This window comes from Plutella xylostella, chromosome 10 (assembly GCF_932276165.1).
Source record: "Plutella xylostella chromosome 10, ilPluXylo3.1, whole genome shotgun sequence".
NCBI lineage: Eukaryota > Metazoa > Arthropoda > Insecta > Lepidoptera > Plutellidae > Plutella > Plutella xylostella.
The window spans coordinates 4,111,748-4,132,208 of record NC_063990.1 but is presented as its reverse complement, the minus strand read 5'-3'; the positions used below and the strand labels follow the sequence as shown (position 1 = coordinate 4,132,208).

At 40.0% G+C, this 20,461-nt stretch overlaps 1 protein-coding gene across 9 annotated transcripts in view; it reads left to right on the top strand.

Moving 5' to 3' along the window:
- LOC105385394 (RNA-binding protein Musashi homolog Rbp6) overlaps nucleotides 1-20,461 on the top strand; it is a 405,128-nt gene that overhangs the window by 307,124 nt on the left and 77,543 nt on the right. For all 9 annotated transcript variants that reach the window (XM_048623319.1, XM_048623318.1, XM_048623317.1 and 6 more), the window contains one exon: nucleotides 3,039-3,087. In XM_048623319.1, the coding sequence (XP_048479276.1) occupies nucleotides 3,039-3,087 (49 nt within the window). The remainder of the gene's footprint in view (nucleotides 1-3,038; nucleotides 3,088-20,461) is intronic.

Here is a 20,461-nt window from a genome sequence, read left to right as displayed (position 1 = left end):
TACTTGCGACTTGTTCCCCAACTACGAGAATGTAAATGGCGAAAACGGTTGCATAGTTTCAGGAAGCTCGCACAAGTATCCACAATAACTGACAGCGAACTTGTAATTTCAGTTCATTTGACAAATGGGATGAGCGATGAATGATGATGCTGCGGCGGCGGCCGGCGGCGGCGATGCGAGAGTTTGCACCTTATGTCTTTGTGAACGAACGCCATTATCCAGCGACTAGCACTTGTCGCTAATTAAAAACGACAACGCGCATTTGAAACCGGTAACACACTCGCGAACTTCCAGAGAAGTTCACACAAATAACCGACTACTTTATATTGGCGAAACTTTTGAATTAATGTTTGTAGTGCTTTCACGATATTCGAGTTTGAAAATTGTAGGAAAAATTCCGTTGGCAGTTTCATTGGCATTCTAATTAAACACATAAAGCCGCAAAGTACACGGTCCAATTAAAATGCTTTTACGATCATTCACGCATAGCGATCGCATTACTTGAGTGAGTGGTCGTGAGGTGGAGGCGTGGAGGCTCCGCAGACACCACTGACAGGCGCATCGCATGCCCCGCTGATGGATGGCCGCCGCCGCCGCCGCCGCCACCCGCTGCCTACATTCCCTCATACTACACTTTTATTTTGCATTCCCCTCAAAAATGAGTCAATTTCGCCCAGAGCTGTAATTTGACTTTGCCGACTTTATCATAACAAATTGTTGGCTTTTGTTCAAAGAACACACCACCGCGCTAAAATTCTGATTCCACTTTGGGAAACAAAATTGCAATCAGACACTTTTAATTTAAATTCGTAACTTGTTTGCAAATCCGTGTTTAATTTCACTTATAATTCAGAACGCGTCACAGTGAACAGAAAGTGCTGTCTTAATTTTGCGCGGTTGAAAATGAGCCGTCTAAAGATGTCTCTTATGTTATATATCTTAAGAATAAAGAGGAAAGAAGGTAAATTAAGGCGCTCACTTAAACGAGTGCAGGTAAATTGGTCGGACGCAGTGCGACAGGTGCCCCGTGGGAGTCGCCGGTCCCCCTTAAATAAAGTTATAACTGAAACAACAGCTTAGCAGCAGGTATGTAATGAATTACGTGTGTTTTAGGGTGCCCTACATTGTTTTTGTAATGCGGTGTCTGTTGAGCTGGGAATTTATAATAGGGGAAATTCAAATTTAGCGTTATGGTATTGTACTTGGTACAATGTGAAAAATAATTTATGATTTTAGTTGAATCATTCCATTGTTTGAGGTTTCAAAGACAAAGTTTGTTTACGCTGCTTTATCGTGGGTTTAGTTTAGAATAAAATGAAGTTTGCAAGTCATCCGTCACGCGTACCTTCGTAGCGAAGTCAGACCGACTAAAATATTTCACAAAGATAAAGAAACTCGCTACTGGTTCAGAAAGTTTGTTTTATTCGTGCCATGTCCGAGCCAAACTATAAAAATTCTGAACGTTTACAGCCGGGTTCCCTCCAATTTCGCTCACTTACTCCGGCCCGCAGTATGCGCATGAAAAATATCAGGATTCCCAAAATTATTCCAATTCATTCTCCTACAGTTTTCCACCCAAATCCATTTCGGTGCCTGAAATTATTTTAAAAATTCTTTCGACTATTTATGGAGTAGGTACTGGCAGCCTACATTAAAAAGCTGACAGAAAACTCCTCATTGATTGTTAATATCTATTTTACGAGCAAATGACCTGTGTACGTGACCTATGTTTTAATAATACAGTGACTTTAAATCGTCTTCCGCAGCTGGTACGTTCCCGTGAAAGTTTCAAAACACCTTAATCCTTAATTACCGACGTATACCTAATTTCCTTTGAGTGGAAAAGCGTTCGGTTATTCAGCATGTGGTATTGATCGGCGCCGATGTCGCTGTGGGGAAGGACCGTAACGACGCCCCGGGGAGCCAAGTTCGAATCCGAGCGAGCGAACCAGCAAACAAATTGTTTAATTTCCTTACAAGATTTCTTATTGCGACTCTTTGGTAAATATTGATATTATTATGCTTTCGGGTATTTGTGTACAAGTGGAAGGGTAAGGCTACACTTCTGAGCGATATTAGATTTACTTTTCTCTTATTCGACTTATTGGTAGACTAAATTATATTTACTTACTGAATGCTTTTAACCTCATAATTACCGAGGCATTTTATTTACGCGATTATGAAGGTCAGAATATAAATCTGATCGCGATGAAAGGATTTAAAAACTAACGTTCAATTACGGAATCTAAAAAAAACACGGAAAACAGTCGAGTGTTTTTTTACAACCAGCAATGTCCACTTGACACGCGTCCAAACAAGAGCGTCGCAATTCCCGCGCAAACAAATCACCGCTAAATAAACGTTTCCACAGGTAGGAATAATTCAGGGAAAGGTCACTTGTTTGGGTGTCCGGCATCGATCATACCGCCCTGGAGTGGCCCGGCCGCCCGGGGGACGCCGCGACGCCGCTGTCACACAACACATGCTGCCAACCAAAACCACACTTCGACCCACACTCGTTTTTTACCCGAGGCCATTTTACTAGAAGCGAGTGGCTTTATAAATTACCATGACAATTTACTGCCCTCAAAATTAAACCAAAAAATGTATAATGAACTGAAAGCTGCCCCTACGCGGGAGCTACGCGCGGGTGCCCTGACGCATGAATATTTACTATGCAATTTTGTTTCGTATCAGGTTTATCACTGGAGTGTAGAGTTTAAAAAATCTTTCGCGGGCAACTAGTGGCGGGAAGGAGCGGTGACAGCGCATCTCGGCTGGCGTGTATTGTTCATGTCCTAACCGCCGACTTTCCATTTATTTCTCTATGAATACGTTATTACCTGCTCGCCCCCGCTTATCAAAGTTTATTTGCAGCGTGTGGTTTACTCTGCGCGGTGCTTACTCGTTATTACAGCGCGGGAGTGTTTTATTGCTAGGGCGGGGCTCAAATTGCGCGCGACGTCCTTGTTTTTCTCTATTTTTCCTCGATCTTTACAGAATTTGAAGTTTATTTTATGCTCTTCTCTTTGTTACAGATTGAGGACGCCATGCTAATGTTCGACAAACAAACCAATAGGCACAGAGGTAAGTTGCATTTCTAATTTGTAGTTTAAGTGTACTAGAAATACTGGAATCCTTGCGAATATGCACTGCTGTGTAGCCATGAAATATTCAGGTGGCGTTTCTTTGTAGTTTAAACGGTTTACGTCAGTCAAACAACGGCTGTAAAATTATAGACATCTACGTCAAATATGACCTGCGGCAGGGCAAAACGCAACCACTTATCGTTTTATAGCTTACGGAAACTTTTACAAAGTCATAACTCAGTATTTAAAACCGGAGACTAATGCCGAAATACTTCATCACTAAAACTGTACCTATATTGGATAATAAAACCCGATTAATATTTCCGTGGGTAATAAAACGTATTAGCTAGTAGCGCTCAAAGGGCGAAATCACGCACGACGTGTTTTCCTCCCGACGGCGGCGACAGTCAGCGAGTCGGCTCCCGCACGTCACGGAGGCAAACATATCATTTTTGTGTCCGTCTCGCCTCATTTCACTGGCCGTCTTCGCCACAAAGTCGTCGCTGGTTACTTAGCAACGAATAAATACCGGCGCCGATCCTGCTAGAGACTCGTCCAGTGGAGCGGGAGACGCATCGGCCGGGGGCGGCGGAGTGACGGCCGGCGCCGCGGGGGTCGCACTACACTGGTCGCGGCCTCGAGGTGGCAGCGACACTAAATAGGCTCGGTGTTCCCGCTCCCTCGCTACGACTTACGACTACTGCCGGCATAATAAATAACAAATCGACATCCGGATAGAATATATGGTTTCCTCGAAGCTTTCTTCGGTACGGGCGAAAGTACAAGTGAAAATTTGCTCGAATAATTGGTGTTGTTTTGTTCGGTGTTCTGTTTTATTTATTGACGTGGAAGAGATATTTTGTTTTGTAAACTGATATATTATGGGATGTTATGCTTTGTGTGTTGTTGCTCAGGCTTTGTCTGAAAATGAAGACCTAAGAGCGTTGATCGGATAATTATGAAAAGTCAACATCGTTTAATTTGTTAAAGTTTCAAAAATATAGAAGACGGGCATATATTTCACATTTATTTTAGGTATAACAGAGGAAATTTGCAAGTAGCTTTACTGTAATGAATTTTATCTTATATCTGTACCACGCTGTAACAATGTTGATTTTCCTAAATAAATAAATAGATGGCATTTCCATCTAAATATTGACACATGCAAAACGCTTTCCATCCCAAGAGTGTGCAAGATTTTAATTAAAATCTGCAGAAATGTATTAAACATGGATATTTGTTGTAAACGAACCATTACACCAATAATAACAAAGTACAAAGTTAAATGTACGCCGGTGAACCCTGGTTTACAAACCAGGTTGACCCAAATATTCCAACTCAATGAAATACCGAGGCGTCATTTATGCAATTTCATAAATATTAACACCCATTTGATCTAACAATAAATTCCCAATATAAACTCTATAGCCATAGAATTAAGAAGATATTTTGAACAAACATAAATTGAAGCGCTCGCCGAGCCTTTACAGGAAAGGCAGATGATACCCTTTCAGGTAATTATTCTGCCAAGATTTTGCTTTTAATTGAATATTTATAGACAATAGCGTCTATAGTGGGCTATTATGTAAATAATATACCTTTACCTACGCTATTCTAGGAAATGAAGCCACGTCAAATACCTGAAGGTAGATATTTATATAAAATGTTTCACGCTTACAAAATTACTTTGTAAGCTACACGCACCCTTAAAAGTAGAATGTACCCTTTTATTATAATCCAAACGTGCAATACTTGTAAGTAATATTTATTGTAAAAATATTCGAGAAGCAGCCCTAATACTGGGCTGGTTATTATCCCGAACGTAATCAGTCGGGTCGGGTTGGCCTCACAAGAAATGTAAAAATATCCGCTGTTTATTTGTATCAAACTCCGGCAAGAACCAACCCAAACGCGTATTCAAACTGAATATGAATGCAAACTGCCCCGGCGAACGGGCGGAATGGCCAAAATCAAATTAGGTATGGCGTGAATACTTCACGGCGACGTCGGGAAAAAAATTGAAATCAAATATTCATTGACTCTCAACCGGATAAGCCGGCCCGCCGCCATTTCAATACATTTTATTATCTATTTTTCGTAACGGCACGACCCCGCGCCGCCGCCGCCGCCGCCCCGCGCAACACTTTCGACGCCCAATTTGAGACTTATTTGAATTATCAATTATAATTTCACCCTCGCCCCGGCGGTGACTCCCAACTTTCAGCGACTTCGGTAATCCTATTGAACGATATCAACATTCTTATACTCGTATTATCCACTCCGCCAAGCCTCGTCATACAAAAGAAAATTATATAAAATATTATACTAAGGTCCATCCTCTTCAAGCCTATTCATATTATCTCTACTCTATATATCACCATTGTTGAATAGGGACTTAATTCAAAGGGTGGATATGTGGATATAAAAGCTTTACAAAAAATATAAAAATCTTTTAGGCTTTTCGGACATTAAATATTCGCGAATGATGCTTTTAATAGCACCATTACAAGTTAATTTATGGCCCCATTTGAAAAAGTAATTCAACAAAAAGTTCTCTCAAGCATTCTTTTGTTTAATTAAAATATTTTCCGAATAATTCGCATGATTTTTCTTCAAGGCATTGTAGAGAAGTCAAAAGTATATCTGTAGATATCGTAATAAAATATTTGCGTTTCGTGCGTAGAGGGCGGGACATCGAGGGTGAGCTGGGAGGATGTCGGCTGGCAGTTGCCGCTGGCCCTTTCTGAATGCGGCATAAAAACTAAACACGGTTGGCGTCACCGTGACGTGTGTGAATATTTAAGAGTCACAGAGTAGCAGAAGCAATCTGTGCCGGCGGGTCGGCGCGGCGGCACCTGTGGGACACATTCCTGCGTGAGCTCGCGGCTCCGTGTAAACCCACTCCACCTCTCACTTTGCATAAGACTAGTGTTATCTATATTTCAAGCGGCGCCACTCCGTTCGTGATGTGTAAAGACGCCTATCGCGTGAATCATAAATGGCGATCGTTTCCGTTGAGTGCCATAGAATTTCTCTCACTCGAAAAAAGCGAACGTGTTCCCCGAGTTATTTTTAAAGTTTATGTCTTTCACGTACTGACATTTCCACGGTTTCTTACTGCGAACTTCCGTTGGGAAATGTCGTGTTTAGCTATTTTTCGCGACTTTATAAAACCTTTGTTTTTATCGACGTCAGCGTTTCTGCTATTTCAGATTGTACGGAACAATGTTGTACGCTAAAATAAAATTACTTTGTTGAGCTTTTGTGTCAGGTTGATATTTTATTAATAATCTCTGACCCATTTCATGCTACTATTCTGAATATTTGTTGACAGTCCAAGTTATTTATACACAAACAAATATATACCCGACAGAGCGAATCCCAGAATAAAGCCTTCCGAATCCGTGCGAGATAAGCAACGTTATTTATTCTGGGGTTTTGTTCCAAACAAAGTCTTATGTCTGCGATGCACGGCTGCAAGCATATGAATAAGTGTGTGTATTCTGAGAGAGTGCTAAGTGGCGGCGCAAGCGGCGTCCCGCGGGGGCAGCGGGGCTGAGGCGATGCGCCGGGAGCGGCAAACCACCCGCCGCTGTTCATATTACTTGTATCCCAAAATTGATTCACCTTAAAACGTGTTAGTGGTGGTGTCTGAATAATGAAATCGCATTGGAAACTCCTCTCCATGTTTCCGTCTCGCTCTGTGTATGCACCGACTCGCTCACTCAGTTGTCTTGTGTGTTTTGCGCTATGAAAAGCTTCTTAACTACTTCTTGTCTACAGACTCGAAACTTTTGGAGCTATGTTCAAATAGTTCGTATAATGAAGAGGAAATGTTTTAAGTTCTGTATTTAGTTTCTTTTGCTTCCTGTACTAATTTACTCTGAGTTTAATTCTTGCATCTTACAACAGAACTTAAATGCTCTTTAACGTTCTTTATCTACTGATAAGTAAGCCCCTCAAGCACAAATTGCAATTTGGAAAATATTGCCCGCTTACAACGATATTGAAAACACAGGACATAAAATTCAGTTTTAAAAAAGTTACTGTGCCAGTGCTTAAATCGAAGTTGTAAATTTAAAATCGGTCGAAAAATGCAGCACGTTCTAGTGATATAATACGTCGGAGGCTCGCGCAGAGCCTGTGGGACGCCCCGTAATCACCTGCTTACCGTCTTGCCGGAGCGCTTTCAATGCAAAATAACTTATATTTCTACATTCTTAAAAGTTCCATTTTGATAGAGCGTTAAACTTGTGAAAGAAAATACTTTTTGTAGCTCTACATAGTGTACATATCGTAGTTTCTAAAATTGATATTTACTAACAAGTTTTGTTCCTAAGTACCTAGCCTAGGCATATAGCAATTTCTTATGAATCCTTGAAAATTAAACAGCAGTAAAGAAAATAAAGTATAATAATAAAAGTTATTTAACTAGTACACTCAATCAATTAAAAATATTTTCCATAAAGTGGAAAAACTTGTAGGAAACACTGAAGCAGGAAATTAATAAAAATAATAAGTTCTTCTATGAAATGTTTTGTACTAACTTAGTCCGTTTGAACCTACTTATTGCTAGGAAAACAAGGTAAATTAATATTTTTCTCTATTTCTATTCAGTAGATGATAAAACACTACTTTTACTAATTACCTAGATATTTTTTAGGCCACTGGCAGATTAGTCTCCCGATTTTCGACCACTTCTGAATACCAATAATTTTGGCACCGTGCTGTATTGCTAAATTGATAATTAGCATCACAAGATTTAACGCTTTATTTTATCACATAAACCTCTAACACATCTTGTGAGAAGCCTCGTACCTTTGCGGGCTGCCGGCGGAAATAGCTAAGCGAAGTATTTGAGGTATCTCGAACTGTCACGTGCCTCTCTTGATATACATCCTGTATATCTAGACCGCAGCTCTAGAGTGCCTAGGGACAGCCTAGACCAAGGACTAAAGTGGCGCTTAATACTTTCCTTAGGGAATCCGATAATGGAAGAAAAATGGCGCCAGTTCTAGAATAACTATTTATAAGGTTTAATTTTAAAACAGCTTTAACTGTAGACTTTTACAATATTGTAGGTATTTCTTTAAGCATAGATTGTTGTTTAAATTTAGATTAACTTTTTACAATATCGGAAACAATTAAGGGCAAACCAGTCGGTTTCACGAAAAAAATATTATCACAGCCAGTAATTTGCTTACGCCTTAACAAAAACACCTTGAGCACCGGTATCTATAAATCGAAGCCGTGAATTGGGGTAGCAAAGAACACTAAGAAGCGAATGCTTTTAGAATATACATTAGGAGTGTATTTTAGCAAATCACTTCCTGTGGGACAAAGCCTCGAAAAGGAAGGATAAAAAAATAGTGAGTGCGGGAAATGACACAGTGGAAAGCTATTAGACGACCTTCTTGTCAGCCAAGGTAAATAGAGTGGTAGCAATTGAAAAGTCATCCATTCTACTAAGGAAAGTGACTGTAGCTCATTGTGTTGTCGGTAACAATAATGGAAGCACTTCGCGAACAAATACAGCAATAGTAATAACGAGCCAGCCTTTGTGCGCCACTAACGTTTAACACGATTTTATTACACCCCTTATCGACAAGTGACAAGCTATGGGTATTATTGTTTTTCTCATGTTTTTATCTAGGTTAAACGAGAAATATAAATTTTAATTTGTAGCACTATTGATCGGAAGGAGCGGAGCCCGGAGCTCGAGATACTTATTATTCTGCAGCAGGAACTTGAACCGGCGTTAATAACTTCATTTCATTCTACGTTCGATTCATAATAAGTTCATAACACAGTTTTACAACGTGAGAATGCTCCCCGAGCAAGTTGTACAAGATTCTGAAACTCTGCGAAATTACACACATTATCCGGTTTAATCCTTGTAAAGTGCAGCGGTGGCTGCCGGAGTGCCAGGTTGAATGCGAATCGCTGTTGTAAAACGTACAAGACAAACACCGAGTGGGATCTTGCATATCTCTATTATTAGACTACCCTACCTGACGTGGCGCGCTACTTGCGAATGAACTATCACCTTTGATGCTGCTAGGTTTACATATATCTACCCCCACTTTGCAAGAGTCTCGGAGATTACAGAATTATTTTTATATATTTTGCAACTAAACCATAGGTGTGGCCACACACATCTGCCACGAGTAACTCAGCCTCCTATAAGAGCGCATAACTCAGTAATTCGAATCGATCTTAAATAATTTCAGTGGAAATAATTTCAAATAATAAATGAATTTCAGTGGCGCGGATTCGTAGGTAAATATCTATATATAATGTATGCGTATGGAGGTGGATCATTGCTGCATTCACTGCATAGGTACATAGCAGTGCTATCTGACAGCGAGTGGCCCGCTCCCGTGGGACGCCCCGTCGCTCGCTCGGTAATTATTTCCCTGCACACTGCTGCGTCGAACTGATGATATTCCAGATCTACTTATACAATTTCCAAATTACGCCCATTTGTGCTCAACGAGCCAAAAAGTGTTTCGGATTAATTAACAACCATGGCAATTGCGAGCCGTATGTCTGCGTTGACGCGGTTCTAAATTTCACGGCGGTCAGCGAATTTCTGCATGAACTTTTTATTTCAGCCATAATTAACTGAAACAATTCAAACAAGAAGTTGTGTCGTATTTACAACAACACGTTCGCGCCAACTATTCACGGTTGTTTAAGTTATATTAAAACATTCCGGGCATATCTCGAAGCGACTTCGCACGCACCCATTTATTAACTATCTTAATTACAAAGGCTAAGTTAATTTCGACGGGTTAAAACTTACCGGCTAAAGAGCATTATCCCTTAATTTAGTATAATATCGTCTTTCTCGTGAAATCGTTTTATGTCATTCCCCAGCGGAATCTAGCAGAGGAGTTGACTCGGGGGTTTGATAAGGTGATTTTGATGGTGTCTTGTTTCAGAAGGGATTATAAGTATGGATTACGGTTCTTTTACAGTTATGAAAATTTGAAAGGATTATACAAAAGCGTGATTGTCATACATTCATTATACTATTATAATAGTTACCTATATCTATACCTATATCTATAGGTAAGTATTTATTTAAAGTCAATTATGTATTATCATTATATTAAATGAAATAAGTATTATGCGAACTAACTTAGCACATGTAGGCAGATAAGTAACAATTGCCATAAAAACACACTCTTCACGGTTCAATGTTCTTTTTTCCGTTACATCTACAACAATAAAACTCCGCTCACCCACACAACTCCAAATTTGTTAAATATTTATTCATTAATTCGCCCCATTGAATTTCAAATTTCGCTGTTTAATCAGCGCCAAAGAAATTAAATTGGTTCAATTTAGCTAGCACCCACATCCTATGTAGACACAAACATTGATCAGAGTGGTCCATCTCATTATCATGTCCGACCACAGGTGAATAATGGTGCGGTGCGAATCGCTCTTGGGCTTTTGTTTGCGGTCGATTTAGCGCTCAGAACAAATTGCGTGTTTGCCACCGCAGCCGACCGCGCGCGGTCGGTGTCCGTGCACGCGGTACAATCATCTGTTTCATGTACTTACCATTATAGCGCCGATTATCATATAAGAATTCCCAAAACTCCAGACGGTTCTGTTACGTAGAAACAGGAAACGAAAAAATATAATAAACCTCAGTAGGTAGGTACAAGCATTACCTTAACATTATTTTACCTTTTAAAGCGTTCAAACTCCTGTTTTCATCCTATTAACATGAAAACAATCTGTCGCGATAACGGGATTTTTATGTTACAAGCAGCCGAGCCCGCGGCCGGGGGCGAGATCCGCATTATACTCGCCTGCCAGTTTCGTCTAAGGTTTCTTTATACATTTTCCGTTTCGAAATTACAGTTGTATTTGCAACATAAAATCGGTGCTAAAGGCGTTGCCATGAAAAGGCACGGATGAAACCCCACGTGCCGGGGTCTTTGTTTAGTTGGCTTCAATGTAACAATCCACTGTAAGTTTTACGGCCAACAGTTTCGGGCGCGGTTTCATAAGCGGAAGGCAGTAAAGTGTAACAGAGTAGACGCTGCACCTCGAACATTGTGATGCGACAGACGTGTTGCCTCGCGCGGCTGCCTCGCTCCGAGGCAGGCCACTGTTTCCGTGGCTGCAACTGTGAGACCTTCACTGTCATATTGAATTTGAAATTGTGTATTTGGGTGAAGCTGAAGACATAGCCTACATTTCTCGTGCTGCCACTACAGAGACGAAGTCAGATTCCTTCATATGGTTTCCTCAATTGTATTAAATGTATGTGCCTTTTGTCAATTAAATATAATGAAGAATCGTGATAGGTTCTAATAACGACAATTTTATTACAATAAATTTTGGATACTCACTTAAGAAATTAACATAAAATTTGCTTTAACTTAGCGTTGGTAAACAAAATGCTTGTAGCGTAAGCAGGTATAGGTAGTTCTAAAACTAAAAGCTGCAAGCAACAGGTGTTTTTAATCAACTTTGGAAGCTCGTCATTATCTTTTTAATAAGCTTCTTATTATTCTAGCCTAAATAATATCGTGTTAAGCTTTATAATTTTATTTTCGAAGCTATGTTTGTTTTATAACCTGAAATCAATAAGTACAAGCATTGAACCACTATGAGAATTCTGTATTCTGCTATCTACTTATAATAATGAACAGGGAACGTGATATGATTTTCGACTTTTCCCAATAATTATCTGATCTGAAATACATTTAAACGGAAAACTTTTCGAATGATAGCCGAAGTTGCACTCATTAAACACATGGATCCAATAACCGCAGGAAATTAACCTTCCATTTTAAATGTTCGATTTACAATAAATCTGGATAAAGCATTTTTCAATTAACTATCGGTGCATTATGGTGGCTGGCGCGAGCGGGTGACGAATTTAAAGTTTATTTTTAATTTGAAATTTGTTGACATGCGTCCTGCGTGGCGCGGGGCGGGACATGTTGTCACCGCCAGCGTTACTACATTTACAAGTTTTGTTCACTTCTCGATTAAATGTCACGAGTGATTCGGTGCGAATTGACTGGCCGGCGAATATCAACCGGCCCGGCGCAGATTTGCATAAAAAAGCCATTCGCGGCCGCGCCCCGTCCACCTGTCATTTAGTGTTTGCATCGCATCGCAGTGCACACACAGCTTTGCAATGGCTAAATCCTAATACCAACTGTAATTTATTTTAGTGTGAAACCATTCCATTGTGGATTCGGATGATGGACACATGAATTGGGGTTGGGTTCCGGAATAAAGTCAGCTAAATCATATTTAATCTAAATATACAAGGTGGAATGCAGATTGAATTTCATTTTCATATTTCAGCTACCAATAAGCTATATTGTAACGCCTTTGTGGTTTGTTAGCTTTAATCAAGTATGCATCAGCGCAAGCAAGGGTGTTAATATATTTTTTCCTTCTAGAAATACCTAATAATTTTCCACTATACATAGAAGTAGGTACCTATGTACTTTAATCGAGATATCGAACACGAGAACTGTCTATTATTTATTAGATTTGAAATCACTAGGAGGATTGTATCAGTCCAGAATTAATTTAAACTTTAGTGGGCAAAACGAGCAACGCTCAGCCGCCCTAGGGAGCCAACGGGCATCAAATCGAATAGAAGATTATAATTGTCGGCCACCGCGCGAATAACAACTCAAAAGCCACGGGATACTGGATGAAATATGAACTTTAACCTGTTTACCATAAAGGTTTTCTTATTAGGAATGAACAGCGACTGTCTGAGTATCATTTCCACTGGGGACCATGAAGTCTTGTCGTGGTGAGTCTAACACTCACTTAGTAGGTGCTTCACAACTGTAATATGCGGGGATCGTGAGTCCTTCATTTAGATCTTACACATTTACTTACTTCTTATCAACACTACTGCTAACTACTTAACATTTGCAGTAATATTATATTATAAACAATATTTTATTCAGCGAGATTACCTTGGTACATTATTTTATTGTATTTAAGAGAAATATTGAAAGATTAATGCAGATCTACTTTTAATAAAGAAAATCTAAGAAATTGTACATTACATACCTATACCATACCTTCCTGTATAAATATTATAGAGCATTGGCACCTTTGGCAACGGAACACAAAAATTAACGGGCCTGTGCAACACGTCCTAACTTCCACACACAAGCGACAAGTGGATTTATTATCGCTAGAATGAGAGGTAACTTTGTGTTTATGATAATAGGCTAGTAAGTGAAGCTAAACGGGTAATGTTTCAGAGCGGGTTTGCGCGTTATTGCTGTAAAGCACTGCGTTACTGCCCATTTGCGCCTCCCAACTTACTTACAGCTTCGACATTTAAATACATTAACATATTTTCGTCCGACCAGCCTAAAACGGAAAATGAAATCCAACCTAATACAACCGGGCAAGGTAAACCAATTTTAGCAAGTGATTAAATTTGTTTACTCCAATTTAACTCGTAGGCAATATGCTTCGACGACGTAGCTGCAGTACGAGCTAATAAATGCACAAAACCGTTTTGGGAAAAACATATTTAAAATTAAATTTAATGTTAACGCATCTATCGGTGTTGAGGCCTACATAGTGGAACAATGTAAGGTCTCCTTTAGCGAATCAGTTGCATGAGTGGATTCCCTGTGGGTTTATTTACTCAGTCGGTGGAGACGCATGCGCAGGGCGGGGGGCTCCGCTAACAAACCGCGAACTATCAGGGCTTTCAAGCAGTCCATTACAAGCCCGGAGGACGTGACCTCTTCCTGTCCGACACTGACATGTTCAGGCGCCTCTGAGACTTCACCGTTTAACGGCGCCGCCGCCCCCACCTCAAATTCTACAACTTTTGACGTTCTGCCTCGGTGAATAATTTAATTAAAATTTCCAAAACTACACACAGGGATACTGTTCGGCAAAGTTTCTGTGACGGGATTAATCTGTTCACTATGTATTTTAATCGTAATCCGGCTATCCTGGAAACTTGAAGAATAATTTCATACTCATTTCTAAGTATTTTTATCTGAAGGGTAAAACACAATGACTTTTTTGGCTTACTCTTATTCATAGACAACAAGGGGATGAAATGAGCTTCTCCTCGAGTCAAAAGAAAAAAAGAATAAAACAAAAAAATACCTATGGAATAAACTCGTCATTTTGAATCAGAATGTGCTTTTGAACTGATTCATGAATCTTGATTCGCTGAATCCCTTACCTTTACTTTGAGCTGCCTCCGCTGAGGTTCATCTTTTGAAAAGCGTAGTGTTATGGCGCTACTTTATTGTAATTAGGAAGAAACATTTGAATAATTGGCTTTCAGTAAGAAGAAGGTATCGATATCGCAAAGCGTAGAGCAATAATCACTTCACTATTCGGTTGTCCATATTCAAATACAGTGCTTTAAAAATCGAAACCCTCACGCTAATCCACTAGCCATGAAAGTTTCCGTAATAAATACGGGAGCCCCCAGGGATCCGATGACAGCGCCACAAATGCCAACGCGTCCACAGCGCTGCACTTATAGTGTCTCGTGCAGAGGTAAATTAAAAATGTCAATCAGCCGAGTAGCAGCTACTGATAAATCACTTCGGGCATTATCCGTAGCTATTAATTGTATAGGCTTAATTGCGCTCATCCATCGTCGTTTCATTGTAAGTAAATTAATGAAGTATCCATTTTGCTTCTGCGTGAAATACATTTTGTTTTACGCGCCGACGGCTTTCGGTATGGCCGCTCTATTGTTGTTCTATGAAATAATAAATGTTTTAAATATGATAACGCTGTTAATATTATATTTGCCATGCTTATAGACTAAGTTTACTACATACGTTCATAAAATCGTACTAAATAATAATGAATTATCGTTATCAGTTCACATTGTTGTAACCTATGAGTGTTGTTCTTATTAAATATATTACTATACATATATAAGTAATTAAGTATGTTGTATGTTTAGGAACATTAATACGGAAAGGGCATAAAGCCTCAAAAAGGGGCTAAATTAAAAAGGAAAGAATAGAGTAAAATTAAAGGTTAACGCGACTAGGCCTCGTGTCACTGGCGCGTAAAAGTCAATCCCAAAGCTACAATGCTTCAAAGTGTGCCCAAATAATGTGAGTTATAATAAAAAGTTCACGTTTATTTTCATGTTTTTACAACAATAACCATCCGACCTTTGATGTCCGAAAAATATGAAATAAGGAAAGCTTCTTCTGTTTATCATGTTCAGAGATCGTGGTCAAATGGCTTAATACAACTTGGTCCTTAGGCTTAAGATCGCTTTTTACTATAGTAGAATGTATTACAAAGATAGGAAAGGAGGCGTTTTCAAAGCTGCTTTAGAGTGAGTTAAGCTAATGCGATTCAGTCTTGACCGGTAAAAAAGGAATGAACGAATACAGCGCGAACGGAACCATATTCACTTGGCATGTTCCTATTAGCAGGCCAGAAAAGTTTCCATTACACTAACTAGTGCTGCTTTTGACTTATGCCTTTGTCGCGGAGTTGTACATTCAAACAGGTTGTCATTAGGTATTCAGCTTTGTCCCCGCTCCGTCCACGGATTGCCGCGAAGCCTAACGATATTACTGAAGTTTCACAGCCGAGTAACAATACATAGAGAATTATGACGGGGAAATAATTATGTTCTTTGTTTAAAGGAAAAGACCAGCGGACACAGAGATTTTATTTTGCTTTGTTCTGCTGCATTGTGACTGTATGGGCGTGTGGTGGCCGCGTGACAGGTTCACCGCTCACTCCTCAGGCCCGTTGCATGCCGCGATATTAAAAACCACTTTCAGACAATCCACTATAATTAGTTTGTAATCCAACTTTTCTATTTAGTGGTTTCTTTAAAAACAACTGTCTTCCCCGTGAACATTTCCTATAGCAAATACGTTGCGGTTACGTGTTTTAATAGTGTTTCTTTTAAGTGCTCTGAGTTCACGACCTTAAGTAGCTATTTCCGGAGCTGCTTTCAAAAGTCATCAGTTTTAAATCGGTGGCAGCACCAGCGGTGTTTGCCGGCCATTAAACATTAACGCTTCACAGATAAAGCTTTTTGTGCACTAGTTTATTCTTTTAATAGCTCTTTTATTGTTTTCTGATCAGTTTGAGAGTGCTACTTGCCCGGTTTGTTAGTAAATTGTTACAAAAAGTAACAGTTGCAGGTCAACTTTGATTGATGCTCAGCGAGTATTACAAAGTTTTGATGGGCTTTTTATGGGTATTGTTTTAGATTTTTATGAGCCTCTATATATTATGAGCTTACCGTTTCTGTTCGTAAAAGTGGAACACTCAAGATTGCCGATAAGAATCTGAAAATGCCATATCGTTCACAATAATGCTCCTACCTCTACCTTTACAAAATACAATATTGGACTCCATGTTGTTGTATATATGTATTTTTAAATGAGTGTTGCAATTCGGTTTCTCTGCATTGACCGTAAGCGACAAAGGTATTCTCATTCTAACTTGTTGGAGCGCAACGAAAAGCAAATGTTTATTTTACCTGACCAAATTCCAGATTAAGCCCTTTCAACCTTCGCTTTGTTACAAAAATGCGGCAGCTTGTGTCAATAAAGAAAAGTCGACATGTCTTACGTATTCCACCTCGGCCATTCTTAGGGTAAGAGCGGTTGGGATAACAAACAACACAAAAGGAGAAATAATGAATACACTAGAAAAACGACGATGACTCTTGTTACGAGCCACATGCATAAATGATACAGCAAATCTGACAAATGGCTCGGCAGAGTATAACAATGCTAGTGCCTCCAAGTGGCCGTTCAATTATGCAAATAGGCGCTGCGATGCCCGTCCGGCAATAATAAAACTGCTTAACAGCTGTCAAACGCGATCACTATTACCCTTTGTTACATTTTTGTTTCGTTCTTTCGTCGGCGCTGGTCCGAGCAATAAAACAAGCCCCAGCCCACCATCCACGTGATGAAATGACCAACGCTCATATTAAATTAACCGACCTTTGACCATCCTTTTCATTTTTATTCAAATGCCATGAAAATATGGCGGTTTTATCGCGGCGTTCGCTTTCGGAAACTCGACTGATGCTAACTTTTTATTCGTCGAGTCAAAAATGTTTGTGAATTTGGCAATAAACGCACCCGAGTCGTCAGTGTTACCTTTCCAATTTATGCGGAAATTTCCGGCAAAACATTCGGTCCCTGTTGCTCGTAAATGTTATCGCTAATTATTCGGAGTGGGTTGTTTGGACCAAATAAAATGTAATCCGATAGTAATTCGGATAAACAAGTCTGCCTTTTTACGAGTTTTCGTGCGGTCCTGGATGTCGTGTGTCGAGGCGTCTTTAGAGGGGCGGGTCATGCAAGCTGCTCATAAACGTTATCGCGCCGTGTGTCGCCACTATCTGCCGAGCTCCAAGACACTGTAACCGACTGGTACGCCAGACTTACTATATTAACGTTACATATACTATACTCGATAGTAAATTACTTGGGAAAATACGTGGATATTTAAAAGAGAATATAATTAACGAGCAGTATCGCCGGCGGCGGCAGCTCATTAACCTTATCCAGCGCTCGGCGCTCCATCGTCACTCAGTCAAATGGCGTTTCACTTAATTTTCTTTTACAGCAGGTGTGTTCGACAGAGCAATTATTTACAGCGTCAGCGTGTGACGTCACCGCTCTTCCCTCACCTCTCCATGCCTACCCTTTAGAACTCGCTTTCCTTGTCTAGATAGTTTAAAACTCTTGGATATTCCTCTGTAAGTTTTCCTATTTCGTTTTCTTCGGGCGCCTATCGCAAAGTTCGTAAATTGCTCGTTCATCGTGTTTCAAGGGAGCTAGTGATTACGAATCACTTTTTATGTTACCTACATAATATATTGTAAATTTACTTGATTGCTTGTCACACTTAAAGTATAAATATCTTCGTATCCCTTGCGACAACATGCTAATAAATTCTAAGTAAAATGCATTATGTCAGGCTTAGTTATAACGGGTATGTTTATGTAGGAATAATTAGAGAAATCCACCCTTTTAGTCGCCAGACACCACCACCAAGGTCGCTTAAATACTCACTGAATGTCACTTCCATTTTGTTCCCCTCATGTTTAGAAATGTCACTGCTCGGGATATGAGTGTGTCTATGGATTTAATGTTTCTAATTTGACAGTGACACGCGGGATTAAATTATAACCGCGCTCTTCCCGCAGAAAAGGAATTTCGAGATTTTCATTATTTCCAAAATAATATTCTAAACCTAGTTATTTGCATTTCTCAATTTAAAGCTAAATCTAACCTACTTATTTACCCTTATAGCTAAAGATGTTTACGCGTAATTGTTTCAGTCGTCTACATTAACGGCTTCATTCATGACCTGCTGTCCAATTTGCATAAGAATTTAGTGGAACATGATATAAAAACAAGCGGCAAATTAACATTTGACATTTGACGTGGTCACTTTAAATTAATCCACTGGCATCACGCGACTAGGTACTCTAAACTTATATTTTATTTATTTATTTAATCCTTTATTGCACAAATATATAAATAAGTGTACAAAGGGTGGACTTAATGCTAAAAGTTATACGTTCATACGTATATCTAGAATCCTACAGTATTATTCCACTTTTGTGGCTGCATTATTAGATAGAGCAGACAGTCTTATTTTATTTCATCATTACGTATATTGGTATTGATGAAGTCTCATCTTCATAATAAAATAACAATAAAGAGTATGGACACAAAAAGTGTAAACCAACCTCAAGTTCTATCAATAACGCGTCGATAGCGCAAAAAAGCTCGAGAGAACGTTTTATAATAAATTCTCCCGTAGCCGCTGCACCCTGGGATTAATCGTCTTAGTTTTCTGTCTGTACTTTCATCCTCGGCGGGGCTTGTGCGAGCTGCGAGCAGCCAGCGCCGGCTACCAGCGCAGTCTCAGGAAGATAGTTAGTGTGCTCTGCAGATTTATCGCATCACTAGTTGCGCTCGGATAACTATCGTCGGTGACGCTTTAACTTATGAAATGGGCTCTTTGTGCAGTTGCCTGCAGTTGTCTTTGTTGACTGAATGCGAATAATTGCTTTCTCCCGCACTGTATGTGTCTAATGCAGAGCTTCATTTTTAGTAACGTCGTTATTAACGAGTCCGCTATAACTTTCAGATAAGGTATAAAATTTATCATAATGTTTCTTATTCAAATTACACGACAATGTCAAGTAAATCTGTCAGAAAAAGGGGACAGTGTAGCTTAAAACGGAATAAGTGGGGTCAGTCGGTCGGCGGAGGGCGTGGTCTATAGTCCAGCAAGGTTAGAGAGCCCGCACCTGATGGGTTTACCGGTGCCAACAGGCTTATGTCACAAACGAGGGCCGCCGCCGCCGCTCCTGAATTAACCGCCGCTCCAAATGTCACTCTTATTATCTTCTGACACTTCGGGATTACCCAGGATAAAATTGTTTTAACGTTTTGAAAGCGGCCATTTCACTGGACGTCGACGGTTGTTATCTTTCTGAATTAAACTCTCGCACTGACCGGCTTCCCATTTGCGAGTCAGTTTTCAAAAAAAATGAAATTTCACCTACGCCAAAGGGATTTTTGCTAGACTAAATTTGTTCGTCTTTTGCGCGGTTGTTTTTGATTTGAGTCCGTTAGAGTTTGATTGATTCAACAATCACACGTAGCCGTGCCCGTGTCGACTTTGACGGGCAAATGAAGTTTCACGAGAGTAGCGCTGGCTGTACGTCTGTTAATGCCATTTTCCGTTTGGCTAATAAGTTTAGCATGCGCTATTAGCAATCTGCTGGCGGGGCCGGCGCCTGCCGAGCGCCTCTGCACACCAATCAATTTGTTTCATATGGGACGGACGTTTTGATTCTCCATTCCGCCGAGAGCCAATGACTGTCAGCCCGTTGTGGTTTTGTCTTCGTATTGTTGTTGCATGTCGCAGCAAGATTGCAATTTCCAGATTACTTCCACATGTTTGTTTCTGGTTTCCACTATTTGAGTGGTGGAGCTGTAATTCGTCGGCACACAGAGGTAATATGTAAATGAGAGTATCACGCTGTCTCGGGCCGGGGGTCAGGTCTCCTTGGCACGCGGGTCACGCGCGCCGGCCGTGTCCCATCGCGGCCCGCTCACGCAGATTACATTAATTTTATCATTTTACAAACGATTTAATACACAAACTTGAGATTCACGCATTTATTATTCACGGGATTAGAGTTGAGATATTAAAGTAATTTCGTTTGACGCTCTCTCTGTTAGTGAATAGAATATGATTAATGTTCTGCAGAAACACAATTTAGAATAAATGGGGCTTACTAGATAGATAGAACCATCACGTTGTTACAGTTATTTTTGGCAACCTGTGAGTGGACTTAA